This window comes from Bicyclus anynana, chromosome 8 (genome assembly GCF_947172395.1).
Source record: "Bicyclus anynana chromosome 8, ilBicAnyn1.1, whole genome shotgun sequence".
NCBI classification, from domain to species: domain Eukaryota; kingdom Metazoa; phylum Arthropoda; class Insecta; order Lepidoptera; family Nymphalidae; genus Bicyclus; species Bicyclus anynana.
In genome coordinates, this window is record NC_069090.1 from 8439753 (window position 1) to 8458215 (window position 18463).

An 18463-nucleotide genomic window follows, 5' to 3' on the forward strand; every position below is an offset into this window, starting at 1 on the left:
CTTTGATCAAAAAATCTTATTAATCTGTGCCAGAGATGCAAAATTCTGCCTGTCAAACAAATACATTTTTATACAAACAGGTTAATGTTTTTATAGAATTTGAGAATACTATATTATTAAAATGACTATGTTTTTATTGTCGAATAAGTGAGCGTTGTTCGGGCAAATCAAAATACTTTTTAAGTTACAAGCTACCTTCACAAGCCACAATAATTTAACGAAGTGTGGTGTCTGGTGAAGACTTAGGTTTGTGTAAGGTTGAAGCTTTTATCAGGAATCATGGCTCTAAGAACTTACGGCGATAAGCCGATAAGTTTTCAAATTGAAGAGGGCGGTGAATTTTACTGCGTTGGATCTGAGGTAAGAATTTACCAGTATAACACAAGATAGTATGCTTAGCTCATTCTATAACTGTGATGTTGATGGTGCAACAACTTCTTTATTGTAGTGAATGAAGAGTTTTTAAATTTATTCTTTGAATGTTTTACATATCTGTCTTTTGAACACAACATGTACATCATGTATAGTGTTCATATTTATGTTCGCTTTGGTAAATGGGAGCAATTCCTATTAGTAGTCTCTACTAATATTATAAATAGGAAAGATTTGATTGTTTGTTTGTTTGCATTGAATAGGCTCCGAAACTACTGAACCACTTTGAAAATTTCATTCACTGTTGGGAAGCTACACTATCCCTGAGTACTATAGGCTATATTTTATCCCATATTCCTACAGGAACAGAAACTACGCAAATGAAATCATCTGACGTCTGCTAGTATTAGTATAATTAGATGCCTTATGTAAAGTCTCCGAAGCAGAAAAAAGAAAAAAGCTGATCAAAGCTGTCCCAAAATCAAATTATGGACAAAAGTTCAAAGAATTTTATGAATATTATATATAATTTTACAGGTTGGCAATTACCTGCGGTTATTCCGTGGGTCTCTTTATAAGAAGTACCCTGGCATGGCCAGGAGAACCCTCACTAATGAAGAGCGGAAACGATTAGTGGACAACGGACTGGGGCCTCATGTTCTCACCAGCTCAGTATCATTACTCAAGGCATCTGAAGTGGAAGATATTATTGAAGGAAATGATGAGAAGTATGTCTATAAAAATTTTTCAATAATGTGCTTGCAGTGTCATATGTACTAGGTCTTAAATAGATTAGGTTATATTATGGACACTGGAGGACTCTGTCAAGCTTGGCTTTGCCTTATGTAAACTTGCTCCTTCCCTACCCTCCCCTACACAACCCTTGCTCCTACCCTAACGCTACCCATAACCTTGGCTAGTACAGTTATGCAAGCCAATGTGATCAATAAGTTATCAGCAACAAACAGAAATTTTTAATCCCTTTTAATAAGAAATTATATAAATCATACAATAGTACTATATATATAATATAAATGGCAGTCCTTAAAAGACATTGTATAAAATAAAATCACCACATAGTATTTTGACTGAAGAGTTTTTTAAACTGAATAACTACAATACAATTTTTATGTTATTTATCACAATTGAGAATTTTCTTAATTCTCTGTGTATGTGAAGTCTTCCAATCCGGATTGGGCCAGCGGTGGACTAGTTCGCCTAACCCCTCTCATTCTGAGAGAGACCAAATATAGGTTGATAATGTTGATGATGATGATATTTGTTTTTTTTAGATACAAAGCAATATCTGTCAGTCAAGAGATGGCAACTCCAAGAGAAAGCAAGAGTAAGAAGCCACACAATCCATCATGGATGCCAGTTATGCCAAACTCCTCTCACTTGGATGCAGTTCCACAGGCCACACCAATCAGTAGGACAAGAGTTCATAATAAAAAGGTTTACTGTATTTCTATCATTCATTTTTATTTTTATTTTCAATTAAGTTATTAATCCAAACAAAAATTATAAAGATGTAAAGTTTGTAACTTCAGAAATCTATCAGACCATCATGGTACAAAACTCATCATAAGTCATGTATTCTTCCTCATTTTCTCACTGGGTAAAACTTATTTATTAATAATATTAATAATATTATTATTAATAATAAATATAATTTACATAATTTAAAATATATAAAAATATAATTTATTAATAATATTATTTGTTATTTATGTATATATTGATACAGTTATATTTTCGATACAAGACCAGAAGGAGAGTGTTAAAAAGTTTTAAAGGAATTTCTTAACCCATACAATCTAATTCAGACTATTTTCTCTCTGCTTTATGTTAGACCCTGCACCCACACTGTGGAATTCCAATTAATGGAATGCTAAGATATTCTTCTCTTCCATTTCAGGTGCGCACTTTTCCTCTCTGCTTTGATGATACTGATATGACAGCAATGCTTGAAAATGCATCACAAAAGCAGATACTTGTACCAATCAGGTTAGATATGGAAATAGAAGGGCAGAAACTGAGGGATACATTTACATGGAATAAGAATGGTATTTATTTACCCAATTTTATAATTCCTTTAATAAATTAACTTAAAATTAACAAAAGGAACACAGTAATTTTTGCTCATGTTCTCCGACGTACATTCGCACCATGTTCTTATGCGCGATGTGGACATATGGTTAAATAAGTATAGAGAACAATTATTCCTGAAATGCCTGCTGACAGTTGAAGGGTTAAATAGATGCTGTTAAGAAATTATTATTAGCTGTAAAAATCAATTACTATTTGGCGGTTTCTGCAATTTTAACAGATGTCAAGTTTATATAATGATTTATTTATTTTGCTATTATCCGCGAAAATTCGGCGAACCCATGCGACAACGTCACCCAGGTCCGACAAAACACTCTCTACGTACGTTTCACCCCGAAACCGGAGCATCCTCAGGAGATGTTGACTCTACAACGTGCAATTGCACGTTGTAGAGTCTACGTAGAGAGTGTTTTGTCGGACCTGGGTGACGTTGTCGCATGGGTTCGCCGAATTTTCGCGGATAATAGCAAAATAAATAAATCATTATATAATCATGATGAACTTCCGCAAAGTAACGCCTGCTTCTATCCAAGATGTCAAGTTATAATGCTGTCTAAAATCAATGTTAAATTACTCACTAGGAACTTAGGAAGGAGTATAAGTTTATTGCACTTATAAACATAACATGTGACCTATAAAATAATTTCATAGAGAGAAATAGACAAATTGCTGCTATATCTTACATTTCATTGGAACAAAAGAGATGGGACTGTTCTCTTCACTTGATCTCATGTTAGCAACACTGCACTGGTTTCCATGTATCAGTAATTATTATTTATGATCACGTTTTTATAAAAAAACATTTCTTCAAGCTAGGCCCCTCTGTTTTCAGAGTCTATAATTACTCCTGAGCAGTTTGCTGAGGTGTTGTGTGACGATCTTGAACTGAACACAAGCACTTTCATACCAGCCATAGCGACGTCCATCCGTCAGCAAATTGAAGGTTACCCCAGTGAACCGCCAGCTATCTTGGAGGAGCAATCTGATCAAAGGGTCATCATTAAGTTGAATGTACATGTTGGGAATACATCACTTGTGGATCAGGTGAATTATTTGTTTATTTCAATAGCTTAAAACTGTTCCGGCATAACAACATAGTATAACTCTCTCTAGAACTGCAGCAAGCTCTATATTAGAACAAGTATCCAAAGCTGCTCTAATAAGATCTTACCATATTTGCCTATGCAGGGAGAACAACACGACCGAGGGAACGGGAGTGTTAATTGTTTGTCAAGGAATTCCTGAACCCTACATCCACTGGTCACAAGTACTGGACTTTTCTCGGAGTTTTTCTGTCTGCCAATTAGTAGGATCTTACCAAATTTGCCTATGCAGGGAGAACAACACGAGCGGGGGAAGGGGAGTGTTAATTGTTTGTCAAGGAATTCCTTAACCCTACATCCACTGGTCACAAGTCCTGGACTTTGCTCGTAGTTTTTTTGTCTGCCACACGATGGACCCGGCTTCTGCACAGTGAATCCATGGATTGCTAAGATATCTGTCTCTCTCTTTTTAGTATAAATATTTAATACATTGGGGATAGTTCTAATATGTTATGTTAAGTGAATCAAAAATTACTAAGCTGAATTTCATGATATTTGAATTTGTATTCTCAAATTGCCTTTGCCTCAAAGGCTAGAGATTGAGTAGAGTGGAAAAATCTGGAGGAGGCCTATGTCGAAGGACAACCTGATTGCCCTGGTGTATAAATTAAGTAATAGTATTAAGTATATCATATGTATTCAGCAGTCAGAGAATAAAGGCAATTTTTTATTTATTTATTATTCTCAAATTGAAGGTTGAGTGGGACATGTCAGAAAAGGAGAATAACCCAGAGCAGTTTGCAATGAAGCTGTGCGCGGAGTTGGGTCTGGGAGGGGAGTTTGTGACGGGCATCGCTTACAGTGTGAGGGGACAGCTGAGCTGGCACCAGCGCACTTATGCCTTCAGTGAAGCACCGCTGCCTGTCGTTGAGGTAAAATCCTTTTTAGTTTTTACCAGCGAATAGTTTAAGGGTAAAAGTTCCAGATGCGTTCAGATAGTAAATAAGTTCCCAATCTACGATATTGTAATAGCCACACCTATAGCTTGGCAAAACTCCCGACAGTCGGCGCGGGCCGGGGGGCGTGTAGCGATGAAAGAAAACCCCACGACTGATGCTATTTTAGAAAAATATATGGCTATATAGCGCCGTAGTATATACAGTCCAGTGAATATGACCTCTGCCACCGATTCTGGAGGGTTTATTTGTGTGCATTTAAGAAATTAAATATCAATGTCCGTACTCGAGCTCAGCAGTGAGCATATTGGGTTAATGATGGAAGCTATGTAGTATGTAATATAGTCCCAGGAGATCTCTATTGAAGACCACAATAATATCATCTGCGCCTGAGTCAGTTTTTTTTTTTAAAGAATATTTGACGGACCAATATTCCCATTCCCCTCCAATTAGTCGGGAAAAACTGTGTTAAGAGTGGGTACGACAATAGACCAACGGGGCGGGGATCGAACCACCACCCCTCGGTGATGAGTCCGAACGCTCTTACTGTTGCGCTTAATGAGGCTTACAGATATAGAAAGAGTTTAAAGATATAGAATAAATAAAATTATGTACGTATTTTCAGACCCCATACCGCCAGCCGTCGGACGCGGAGCAGTGGGCCCCCTACCTCGAGACCCTCACCAACGCCGAGATGGAGAAGAAGATCCGCGACCAGGACAGGAACACGCGGCGCATGCGGCGCCTCGCTAACACCACACCCGGTTGGTAGTACTTTCACTTGTACTTGCATAGTGGCGGCACTATAGCATGGCAAGTTCGTTCGTAACACTCCCAATGGTTCGCGCGGGCCGGGAGGAGGTCAGCGATGCCCCGCGCGCTTGACTTCACAGCCGCGCAGTCCTTCCCTCCCGTCGCCCGCATATCATGGGAGTGTAATCAACGAACTTGCCAAGCTATAAAGTCGAATGTGGAAGTTGGCGACATAAAATAAAGTCTAGTCAAATTATATCAAATCAATTTACTAATGACAACACATCACAGGAGGCCTACGATGAGCGCCACAATATATATCGTTAAGACAAAATTATAAATTGTCGACCAATGGCGGCCGAACCGGAAATATCGTTATATCTTTCTTCCTATTGTAACGAGCGATATTTCGGGTTTGGCGGCCGTAAGTCGACAATGTGCCATTTTGTATTCACGACAGATAATAGCACATCTTAGGACTACATGCAAAACAAACACACAGCAAAGGCGAGGTCCTGACTTCTTACATTACCTATATATATGGGTTCCATCCACAGAGTAGGGTATCAGGACTGATACATTCAGTCCAATGCCCCCCCCCCCCCATACGCCTATGTTCTGAGCCTAGGTTAGAGTCTTACGAGACCGCCCAAGTCATTTAGACCAACACAAGACACCTTTCCCAAATGGCCCTTTAAGCCCAGTTCAGAGTCTTATGAGACAGTCAGCTCACCTGCTTCTGCCTTCGGGTCCCACTAGGCGATGCTTCTAACTTCGTCCAAGACTGTCCTGAGTGCATAGTGGGAGTTTTCAATGTTTTCATACTGTGAAGATGTAAACGTAAACGCGAATTTCTAAGGAATTAAAACAGTTGTGCAGTAGTATGGACCACTAGATGGCGCTGTTTCTCGTTTACGTTTACGCCATCTTCACAGTATGAAAACATTGAAAACTCCCATTAGGCATTCAGGATCGAAAAACAGATTGTGCTTAAAATAAGATTAGATAGAGAAAACCAGATTAGACTTTGCAGATGTTCTTTGGTGTAGGTTTAAATTTTATTACTTGCTATACATAATTTATATTTTTTCTTTTGGAGTGTGGTATTCAAAAAATAAACACATATTTTAGACATAAATTGGGAAATTGTACCAATTATTAATTGTTAATACAATATTTTATTTATGTATAGCTATTACCAAATTTTGCAAATTAAATCAAACATCATTGATTGTAATTTTGTATTAGTATTTTCTTAAAGAAATCAGTCAGTTTCTTTTATTTTTATGTAAACTTTTAGCAATCTAAATGTAACATATTGTGTTCAAGTGTGCTTTAATATAATAAACTACATATGGAAAATATATCTTTTAATAAAACTTGTTACAATAATGATTATATCAATTTTACTGTATATAAAGTACGAATACATATGTATTATGTTGACTGTACATGTATACTATACAAAAGAAAAAGTACCCAGTATTTAATGAATATTCCTTTATGATGTAGTAACTTGAACGAGTAGATGGTGGTTGGCATTTTTTTCCATTTTTATTCTAGTAGCCAACTTCCAAAACAGAATTTAGTCAAATTTTTCAGTATTATTTAATAAATATTTACTCAATATTCCGAAAGTGTAATACTCTGCAAATTATAGTAAGATTTTTTTTTATATGTACGTACTATCTTATTTTGTTTATGTACTTAATTATTTTATGTATACATACCTACGCTTTTACGGTAGTTTATTATTTATAATTATGTATATGTATTATTTAAATTATTAAAATCCCGTATTCGGGTGTTTTTACTTGTGTAAGTGGACTGTTGAAATTGTTACCATTAAAGATTTGTTCAAATCTTATTGTTTCATTTTATTTTAATTCTCTAAGTGATAAACATGATACAATCTGCTTACCAACTCATTATTTTTCAATATAGCAACACCAAATATATATAAATATAGCATGTATATAAATTATATATTACTCAATATAGAAGTACGCAACGTGTAAACATATTTTATAAATAATTACGATTTACGTAACGAAATGACGAACGAAACGAATGAAACGTAATTTTTTATTTATCATGGGTTATATTGTGATTAAGTGTTGTTATTTAAAAAATGGTGTATTTACTGTATTTTTTTGGTGGCAGATGTATCGTTGAGCCGTGCCGTCAACCGTTTGATCCGGGCCGACGAAGCTCTGTTCCAGACTACGCCCGAAAAGAGGAGGAAAAAGATATAATCACCCATCTGTACTATAAGAGCGATGCCCCATTAGCGCATTGTGTTACGTTGCTGCGTCGTTTTCCATTTATTATAAATTAGCAAACGCTCACGACTTCGTCAGTGTGAAACCCTAACCCTAACCTGCCTACTCCCACCCTACCAACCTACCTACCTAACCTAACCTTTTTTTTCCTCTTGCTGGGAAATGTTTTTACGCATACCTCTCGAAGATGTCACGGAGGAGACTTCAGGAGGGTATGTGGGGCTCGCCGGCCAGAACCAAAATTTCCACTAAAACCCAGCGCAACCCTCCGCGTCTTAAATGAAGCAACAACGGTTCGAATGGGACATTCCACATTGCTACTTCCGTCGTGCCTACCACCTACCCTATCATATCATATCCCTACTTAACTCTACCTCTTACCTAGCCTTACGCCTACGCTAATGTCCGTCTCCTGGTTCTTAGCTACCTCTCCACCAATTTTCAGCCGTTCTTGAGTTATAAATAGTGAAACAAACACGACTTTCTATTATATATACAGATGTCATGCCACATTAAAGCGTTACGTCGTCGTAGAGACGTTTCTACGACTGACAGTGTTTTACTTGTTTCGATCCATTGTTGAGACTGACTAACTAGGTGCGTGCGTTATCGCGATGTCGTGAGGCATACAATGCGTTGTTCCGTTTTGACGACGCAACGCAACGCACTAATGAGACATCCCCCTTAGATTCAATCTAGGATAGTGCTGCTGGCAGTTCCTTTTGACGTAACTAGAGATTGCGAATGCTTAAATCGGTTAGTAAATTACCGATTAACTATTCACCGGCCCTAGTGTATGGTAATTAATTTGATACGCAAATAAAATATTATACAGGTTTGTTGAAAGATTTTCGATCTAATATTACCGTAAATTATCTCTCTGTTAAATTATTTACTAATTTAATGAACAAATAATTGAGTCCATAGATTGCAATTAATATAAAAAAATAACTTAAAATTAACGTATTATTTATATGTTCGATTTATTTTATTTCAAATTCGATTAGTAAGAATGGTTTTGCGAAGGCGTGGTATTTTTATTAAGTGGGCGGTATCCATCAATTACTACATCGACCTTCATACATTTTAACGGAAATTAATATATGAAACTTCATACGAGTTTATATGTATGTTGCACCATCCTATAGTCTTGGGGTTTCAAATTGATGACATTTAAATATAAGGAACGTAGATCTATATAATTACAATTAATGTTTGTCTGTACATTACATTATTATAAAAATAAAACATTACATAATTATTAAAACATTACATTTTACATAATGCAAATTATGTAGTTGAAAATCAGTATTTTTATTTTTTTAAAGCACAACTTTTATAACGTCGCTTTATCTTTTTCAGCGGTTTATAAATCGCGTTCTTGATTTTCGGTAATTATATTCCACAGTATACAGACATCTAGTTTCTATTCTTTTATTATACAAATAGATTAATTAGCATTAAAAAGTAGATTATATTATATTGGTTGCACATTGTTTAGTTTTTTTTTTTTTTAAAAAAAGAATATTTGCCATATTTTTTTATAATATGACCAATATTCCCATTCCCCTCCAACTAGTCGGAAAAGACTGTGCTAGGAGTGGTTACGACAATAGACCAACGGGGTGAGGATCGAACTACCACCCCTCGGTGATGAGTCCAACCGCTCTTACCGTTGAGCTATTGAGGCCTTAAAGTTAATAATCGATTGTCTATATTAATATTGTAAAGAGTTCGTGGTATTGTAGGGGGTAATCTCTAGATCTACTGAACCGATTTTGAAAATTCTTTTACCACTAGAATGCCACGTTATATGTGAGTATCATAGTCTATGTTTTACCCCGTAGTCCAACGGGAACAGTAACTAAGTCTGCTACTAATATATAAAACAAATATGAGACTTAAAGACACGAGTTTTAAAACCAAGTTAATAGTAAGGTAGGCTTTATGTGTGAATCTGAAGTAGCGTTAGCAAAACAGAATCATATTAATTCATAAATTCTTATTTGTGGTTGCTAAGCAACAGTTTTTGGTAAACGGGTTTCGATGTCACAAGACTATAACTCGAAATATTTTCATAATGCGTTTCTTCTATGACATTTTTGTTACACCCACAAGGAGGTTAATTGTTCTATCAACATTAGAAGCTAAACCGTTTTTCTGGAATAGAAGAAATGTAACTGCTGTCTGTCAAGACTGGAAAAATAGCTAGATTAATACATAAGATTTTTTTCATTAAGTATAATAATAAAAATAATAAATAAGTATTTGTAACTTAAACAGTGTTTTATTCCAATCACTTACAGACTCCCTGCTGTTTCATCCACGTGGTTTAAATTTTGTTTATTTTGTAACTAAAGGCACTATGAAATTGATAAAAAAAAATAAGATAACTAATACTAATAGTTTTTACCTGTCCTACATAAATAGAAAGGGGTTTAAAAACAAGAAAATAATTCAGATAGAAATTGAGAAATGCAAGCATGCATTTGTCAGTAGGGTGGTAACTAGCAATGGCCGAAGCCTTCCACCAGCCAGACCAATTCAGAAAACCCCAATCGGCCCAGCCGGGGACCAAACCCAGGACCTCCGTATCGTAAATCCACCGAGCAAACCACTGCGCCACGACATATCTCCTGAAAATAAATCGACCAATTGCGGCCGAACCAAAAATGAGAGTGAGACAGTAAATAGTAATATTTCCGGTTTGGCGCTATTAGTTGATATGTATTTACGAGACAATGTTGTGTCATCTTAGGCCCACATGACTCGAACCCACGATCTTATGATCCGAAGCCATTCAGTTTAACTGATAGACTAAAGAGGGATTAATATTTACGTTTGCTAAATGACCTAAGGCGATCGTCTAGAATTACCTAAGATACAAAGACTAGGTACAAATATTGAGTTTACGTAATAAACCGATCCGGCCTTTGTTGAATTCCGCTGACGCCTTTGGGAACGTTGGTTAGAAATTAAAGCCAGGATTTATTATTATTTATGTACTTGTCTAGTTTTAAACAAGCCGACGCCTTCAACATTGTTCAATTTCATTAAATTTTTAAGTGACTTTGCGTTAACCAATTTCAAAAATGGAGACCGTATATTCTACCCTAAATATGTTTCTAAGTACTTATATATGTTTAGTGGGTATGTAAGTACCTACCTAACTCAAAAACCATAGCTGGGCACCGTTAATCAAATAGTTAACTTTGTTAATCGTTAATCCGCTACAAAAAAAGTTAGCTTCGTTAAACGTTAAAGCGTTACATGTCGGAAGAATTAACGCAAGTTAACGTTAATCGTTAATCCGGTTATATGACTGGTTAATATTGCATTTTTATATCAGGGGATCTCACAGATCCCCATTGGAAAAATAAAGGTGAGCACTGGGGAGAAGTGCTATAATTTGTTTTTAGTTGATTTTATCTATAATTTTAACATAAATATAGTAATTTGTTGATTTCTTTGAAAAAAAATCTTTCATAATTTCTTACTTGTCTAAACCTGTTAATCACGTCGCGCGGTAAATAGTAGGCATTGGATTAACGATTAACGGACTTCTGCACATTAACGGAAGTTAACGGGTCCGTTAACATTTTTAAAAGTTAACTTAAAAGTTAATCCGTTAATCAAAATGTTAACTTCGTTAATTAACGATTAACGGATTAACGAGTTAATGCCCAGCTACGTCAAAAACATAGGTTTGTCGGAACATCGGAAGTGAATTGACGGCAATTGTTTTTAAAATTCTCGCTTTTTAATTTTATTTTTCTTTCAAATGAGAAAAAGGCAAAGGTTTTTTTAAAAAAATTACACAGTACAGGATGACCCATGTCTTCAAATCTCGATCTATTCGCAACACAATAAAGTTTAAATAAAAAAATGAACGCGTTCCACAGACAAGAACGCTGCATTTCATTCAAGTTTTTCATTTATTTTTCAAAACAATCAGGGCCATTATAGGACCTACCTATAATGATTCTATTTTCGAATAAAACCTCCTCCGTTTTATAGTAGGCTAGTGCTTGGCTACTCGTAACAGACAAGAATTAAAAAAACAAAATTACTTTAGCCCATAGAGGCTGAAATGCTTGTTTAGCCCCGCTGTGGAGTGGTAATATGACAGTGTTTTTGAGCAACAGTAGTGAAAAAGTAATTTCAGAGTGATAACTATTTTGATTAATACGAATACCGTCCTCATGTGCCGTATCATGTTGTGGGCTCAAAAACTTGTGCCTCGTAGAAGACAAAGATTAAGACGTATTTTAAAATTACCCTCATTTAGGTCAATCCTTTTAATTTCTTTGTTATTCTGGTATAAGAGGTTTCTCGTATAAACAGACGGTAACAAGTATACATATATATAACAAATATAGGTAATACACCGATGCGTTTTATTATTCCGGTATTATTATTGCTATATCTATTCTAGTGTTAATAGTGATTTATGACTTTTAACACGTTTGCTGCGGCACTGATTTTTCTGTACTTTCCTCTGGTTTTTTTGACCTCATACTAGAACTTTATGTGGTCCGAGGTCCGTGGAGGTCCGAGGTCTCGTAACTCTTGAAGACGCTAGACGCACGAGGTCAATTAACCTCGTGCGCGATCTAACGTGTTAAGCAATGTAGGTATGATTGACGAAACCAGTTAAAAATTTTGTTTCACGGTAAGGACGATAAAATTTTTTGTTTTGATATTACGATAGGACGCGAAATTTTGCTGCATGGATTTTGTGTTAATATGAGTCAGTTTAAAATTCATGATGAACATAATTTTGTTTTATTGTGTGCTCTTTCTTGTGCTAATAATAAAGCACCATTAAAGAAATTGACGCTGTAGAAGGAATGGTTTGCGTTATCGTAGATTGTTGATTACATTGTGGGTAGATGACTAGAAAGCGGACATAAGTGCCTTGCATGAAATCCACGTCCCCAAACGGACTACGGTTTAATACTGACTACGTCCCTACAAAATCACCGCAAAAAGTGATCCGAATAATAGACTACAACAGCGATGTGGAAATTTCCTCTTTTTTTTGAGCGCTTCACTTTTCATGGCCTAGTAACACATCTAACAGTATTTAACATCATTGTTGAGTGACTATAGTAGGTAAAGTTGACTACATAAAAATCAAGCGACTGTTATCGCCGTTTAATGTTGGAAATAGTAGTCTGTGACGGATATGACGTCGCTCGATCTCGTGTTGGCTTCAGTGTGATCGTGGCGTTCGAGCCGTCCACATCTCTTGTTGTGTAATTCTTTATGGGTTACTTGGGATAGGCGGGGAGAGTGACTTGAGTGGAAAAGGGGAGTGTTTGATATCAGTCAAAGGTACCTTTAACCCTACACACATCGTTCACAAGTACGTGACTCCACTCAAGGTCATTCTCTGCCATTCTAGGATCTTATTTGGATACAGTTTGATTTATTCATTAAGTTGTCCTGACAAGTGTTGTGAATCATAACCTTTGTTCGACATTAGTTTTCTTATATTTGTAATCACCTTTTGAGTCCTATAATACGACTTTTTGTAAAATCAGAAAACAGCAGCTGTGGTCAACGAAGTTCAGCAGTGTGAACGTCGCTCTTCCGTGCCTGTAACCAAGTGCAAGTGCATGCCGTGCCTGCACGACGATTCTCTTGCTACGATCGTAAACGCTTCAAAAACTAGAAAAATGAATGGGAATGACAGATCTTGATCACGTGATCTATCGATAGCAAATGTTATTCCAACATTTTTCTAGTTTTCGAAGCATTTGCGATCGTAGAAAGAGAATCGACGTGTCACTTGGCTACAGGGGCGAGAGCTTTTGATGACGTCATCCGGTGAGGCAGTCCTAAAAAGAGAATATTATCCACTGACATAAAAAAAGTTTTATGTCAGTGGATAATATTCTCTTTTTAGAAAAAGTTCCAGCGACAAACTTGTTGGCACTGTGCGAGAGAATTTCATTTATTTGAGTAGCAAATGAGATTATGAGAATACAGTACATCTCAAAATCTAGCCATTGATGCTGACATTTAGTTAACCTAACAGAAAACGCTAAAGCTAACATTTTTACTTCCGTGGTTAATTTACCTTTTCAGTTAACTTAATTATATCTCCGACTAGCCGACACCCCACAGTTTCATACGCATATTTCCCGTTTCCGTTAGAATACGGGGATAAAATAGCCTATGACACTCACAAATAACGTGGCTGTCTAAGTGTCTAGTGATAAAAGAATTTTCAAAATCATTTCGGTAGATTCAGAGATTACCCCATACAATATCACAAACTTTAGCTCTTTAGAATACTTACCTTTTAGTTTGGTAGGGATAATTTTGAGTCATGGCTGTATTAAAATTTTTTTTAATACACTTTATTTGTACACCACAAAAATAAAAGAAAACAAGCAAAACAGAAACACAAGAAAAAGTAGAATACAAAAGGCGGCCTTATCGCTTAGTAGCGATCTCTTCCAGGCAACCTTAGGACAAAGTTAAAATTGACAAAGACATTAAATTTTAGGTAACTACAAATAGGGATGATGACAGATTTTTAAATTGTATATAAAAATTAAGTAAGGTACTAATAGTAAGACAATTTTGTAGAAGTAACAGGGTATCTGCGATCATTCCTTTCGGAGCTACAGGGATTTAAAGTGTTAGATTTGCGGCACTGCCACGGATCCCTGAAAAACGCCCCATACAAAATTATCTAGTCACTGAAACGTCAATATTAAGAGAATTCAGGGCATAGGCGTATATATAAGTGAACTTAGAGCTTAGGCCCACCACGATGTTCCAATACGGTGTGGCGGCTGTATTCTTAATTAACTCACGATATCGGGGGCGCCCGGACTGATGTACTCAGGCCAAATCTCCCTTCCAGAATAACTAAGCCGATGTCCGAGTCTCAGAGGAGACGCTATTAGAGAGTCATTCCTCCCAAATCTTCTGCTTCTGCTTCAGCGGTTTTGGGTGAGCGAAAAAGCAACGCCATTTCGCTCGCCCAAAACCGCGTACGATGCCGCTAAGGTCCCATTAAGGAGCCAACGGCACTTACACAATATAAAAAAGTGTTCTTAAGAGTTGGCATATGTACTTCGATCTTAGGCCATAAAATTTCAATGTCATATAGAAATAAGGCCAAGTGCGTAACGGGCCATTCTTTTCTACGAACCGGGTGAGACGGTTGATATTATGAGACACGAGCTAGTCTTGCGAGAACTATTACTACTATGTTTTCCTTGACAAAACAGTTGAGGAGAACACAAATAGTCTCCCCTCGCTAGATTTATTAGGCTCGGCTAGACGTTAAGACGTTCAAGTTTCGAATCCAGAAAAACATGATGTGCGCATGTGCCGACCAAACCAGTGCCGTGCTCTCTGCAATTGAGATGTGGATAGGCATGGCACGTAGCACTTTATCGATATTTTGTCATTTACGATACATTTTTACAATCAACCTTTTTATATCGGACAAATATCACATGAAAGAGTTTAGATAATGTTAAAAGAGTTCACTTAACAGAATTAATATTTAAGCCATAAGCGTTATAGTCATACACTATTATGTTGTCTATTATGATAAAGTAGCGGACCCAGTCAAGCTTTGCTCAGTTTTCCCAGTTACACAAACAACCAATCAACGACAAACAGTTTTTAACCGCTTAGAGATATACCTAATATAAAGATACCCATATTAAGAATCTTGCCGTATAAATCACTGGATAATGGATTACTGTGAACAACTGGTAGGTGTTTGATGTAAGGTACGTGATACAAAATTTTATCGCAATATTACGTATTTTGCGCTCTTCAACATACTTGGGTATATACAGGTATGATAGAGAATAATTTATATTACACTTAATGTCTGTGGTATGGTGGAGAGATGTTGTTTTCGGGCTTATCATAGCGATCACGTTATATACATACTTATAACCTTTATCGGTCATTTAAATAATTTTACAAATTCCATTAAACCTATACCAACCACATTTAAATTAGTTTTTCCTAGCACCTCTACATAATTTCAAATTCTATTTGTGTGTTATCTTTAAATGCAAGATGTTCTTTTTAGTTACTTTCTATTACGACGCCTCGTCTTTCGCTTCGTAGACACTAAAAGCACTGCTTTGAAGTGTCAGGAAATTTTTACACAACAAAAAAAAATTTACTTGTTTAAAAATGCCATTAGATATCAGCAAATATCGACACCGCAGCGACAGCACTATATCAGATTTTGCAACCATTCAGTGCGATAAAGTGTTCGAAGCGGACAGAGGGAGTGTGCCGCCTCGCGCTCCACTCCCGCCATGAGGGAAATTCAAATTTGGAATTAAGGAAAACTGGACTAAACTTCATTAACTAAACTTTTTGATCGGACTAAAAAAAAGAGTCTCACCATAGTGTTTAGTAACTTGTAAATTGAAAGATACTTTGTAAATACATGAAATAAGTGAACTTTTTAACATTAAATTACTGTTAGGAAAGTGTTGTGATTGTATATAGGTGATAAACCAATAAGTATTTGATTTGATGAATAGTGACCGGATAGATAAGACAGCGTATGGTAAGTTTAGTTATAAAATAAGTAATTTAAGTTTGCTGAACTAAGCTCTCGTTACAAGAATATCTAACTGCTAATCAGAAAGTAATTATAAGTTACATTCATTAAACTTGCTGTACTGCATTGGTATTATATTTTGATATCATTTAGGAAAACCAAATTGTAATTAATTTTAGTATATAGGCAGGAAGGTTTTTGGGTTGGTTGGGTTTTTCCTGGTACTTCAACGCAGTGCTTTTAGTATCTATAGCGGTGTTGTTGCTAATCGTACTCGAAATAGTAGTAGGAGATTCTATGACTGAGCTTATGCGGGAAAGTACTACTACAACACCAAGGCTGTCGTCAAAGTATGAGAGGCATTGCTTCCGGTGAAATTGATGGCTCCAGTTGATCGGCACAGGGCGGCTCTATGTAACACGTTTTTAGCATGTCCTGCAAAGTATTGTCCGGTAAGCAATTAGACATATCTACGAGACGTTTTCTCTTTTAACATCGGATTGACTATCTATTTATTTCGTTACCTATTGCTATAAAAAAATTTAGTGCTAATTGTCCTGTTTAAAAAATTGTAGATGTCTCTAGGGTTACGTTGAAGTGCGATAAACATTTGTTTTTCTAAAAAATCTGAAATACATAACCAAATAATAAAAATATCCAACTTTATCGAAATTTATTTAGGACAGTATTCCAAAACGTGAAGATCGAAGTTATGACCTTGTGGAGTTATGTCCGCCATTTTATTGCTGACCTATGGATCCTACAGTTCTAAGCAGTTTATTGACGCTGACGGGTTGCTTTTATTATACCTATCCGGAGCCAGCTTTTTTCCAACGCTGTTTTCTGTTTCATGCCAATTATTGTATAGGACCTGTCTCGACGTTACTTTTCTGTCAAAGTATATGATCAACGATCTAATGCGATTATAAAAACTGTCTCTATATAATCGATGTTAAATAGTTGTAATCGTGTTAGTCGGGTAAAGAGCTCCGTAAAAATACCTTTCTGTGTAATTGATTGGTGTAAAAAACGGGCAAAATCTTCTAATTTAGTATAAGATATATACCTGATCTAGGCTCGTTTTCTTCAGAAAATGACAGACAATTTTGTTCGTGACTATGAGTGCGATACAGGTGCTTCTATAATTGGTCTGAGGTTTCATGTTATCATATCAAGAAGCTGGAGCATCTACGTTCTATTTTAATAACATTTTCAAGAATTCCCACGTCGTTTTCGTAGAAACATAAACATGTAACAAATGTAACAAAGGACACTGTATGTTTTATCATCATTATCAGCCAATGGACGTCCTATACTGGACTTAAGTGTCTTCATAGGACTTCCAAACACAATGTCTTGTACCTGCATCCAGTGGCTCCCCGTAACTCCCTTGATGCCATCGGTCCACTTAGTAAAAAGAAGGCTAAAGGTTATAGCAGGTTATGGAGCAAGCTAGGCTTGGATTGGAAGATTTTTTTGTTTGTTTGTTTGTTACGGTTTAACTTATCAGCTATTTGACCGATTTTAAAAAAGCTTTCATTATTATGGAGCTATTCACAAACATAGGCTATATTTATCACCGTACTAGCTGACGTCACGCGGTCTTACCCGCGTGGTTTCCATTTCCGTAGGTAAACGGGGCCTTCCTCGATAAATGGGCTATCTAACACTGAATTTTTTTTCAAATCGAACCAGTGGTTCCTGAGATTAGCACGTTCAATCAATCAAACAAACTCTTCAGCTTAATATATTAGTAGAGAAGATTAGTATAGATTCCAACGGAAATCGGACATCTGCTTGTACCTACTTAGGTACAATTTGATAAACTTATTAAATGAGTTATACTTTTAATTATTTATTATTTATACTTTTAATTATTTATTATTGCTCGTACATCTGGCTCTGACTCCTTATAAGTGGGTTACGGTTATACCTACAACGTGTATCATATTTCTAATCTTACCGTTGAAGATGGGGTATAATTTGTCTCAATTTCAACGGTAAATATCTTGTCGTAAGAAAATCTTTGACAGAGATTATAGATCCTTCGTATTTATAACACAATTACCAATATTATGATGATAATATTATAAACTGTAAAATAGTAATTTATTATAAAGGTGCTGATAGACTTGAGCATTCACTTGTAACAGGACATTCACCGTTTTTATATATGTCGAACTGAACAACGAGCCGAGCCAAGCATAGAGCCAAATATTGCTACGAACATCGTGAAAATTCTAGCGAACGTTCTATACGATGCTCGTCAAAGATATTCTTCATGAATATGTCGCGTGTCCTGCATTTATGCTCATTGGTTATGTAAAAAAAAAACGCGGGGTGCAGAACGATGACAGAAGCTTGGCTCGGAAGAAAGATCCAAGCAAA

At 36.2% G+C, this 18463-nt stretch overlaps 1 protein-coding gene across 2 annotated transcripts; it reads left to right on the forward strand.

Moving 5' to 3' along the window:
• Positions 1-31: 31 nt before the first annotated feature.
• LOC112050102 (SWI/SNF-related matrix-associated actin-dependent regulator of chromatin subfamily B member 1-A) lies at positions 32-7667 on the forward strand. 2 transcript variants are annotated; one of them, XM_024088253.2, is made up of 8 exons: positions 32-360; positions 910-1100; positions 1665-1827; positions 2291-2438; positions 3314-3525; positions 4280-4456; positions 5106-5244; positions 7397-7667. In XM_024088253.2, exons 1-8 carry the CDS (start codon positions 280-282, stop codon positions 7486-7488), a joined length of 1203 nt encoding a protein of 400 aa, XP_023944021.1. In that variant the 5' UTR covers positions 32-279; the 3' UTR covers positions 7489-7667. The 2 variants fall into 2 exon arrangements, with proteins under 2 accessions (XP_023944021.1, XP_023944023.1); XM_024088255.2 differs by lacking the exon at positions 7397-7667 and having other exon boundaries at positions 5106-5252.
• Positions 7668-18463: the final 10796 nt, after the last annotated feature.

Coding starts and splice junctions, on each gene's coding strand:
- LOC112050102 (XM_024088253.2), top strand. CDS start 280: ATGGCTCTAAGAACTTACGGCGATAAGCCGATAAGTTTTCAAATTGAA. Junction 3,526..4,279: donor ATACATCACTTGTGGATCAG/GTGAATTATTTG, acceptor CTCAAATTGAAG/GTTGAGTGGGACATGTCAGA. Junction 5,245..7,396: donor CCTCGCTAACACCACACCCG/GTTGGTAGTACT, acceptor TTTTGGTGGCAG/ATGTATCGTTGAGCCGTGCC.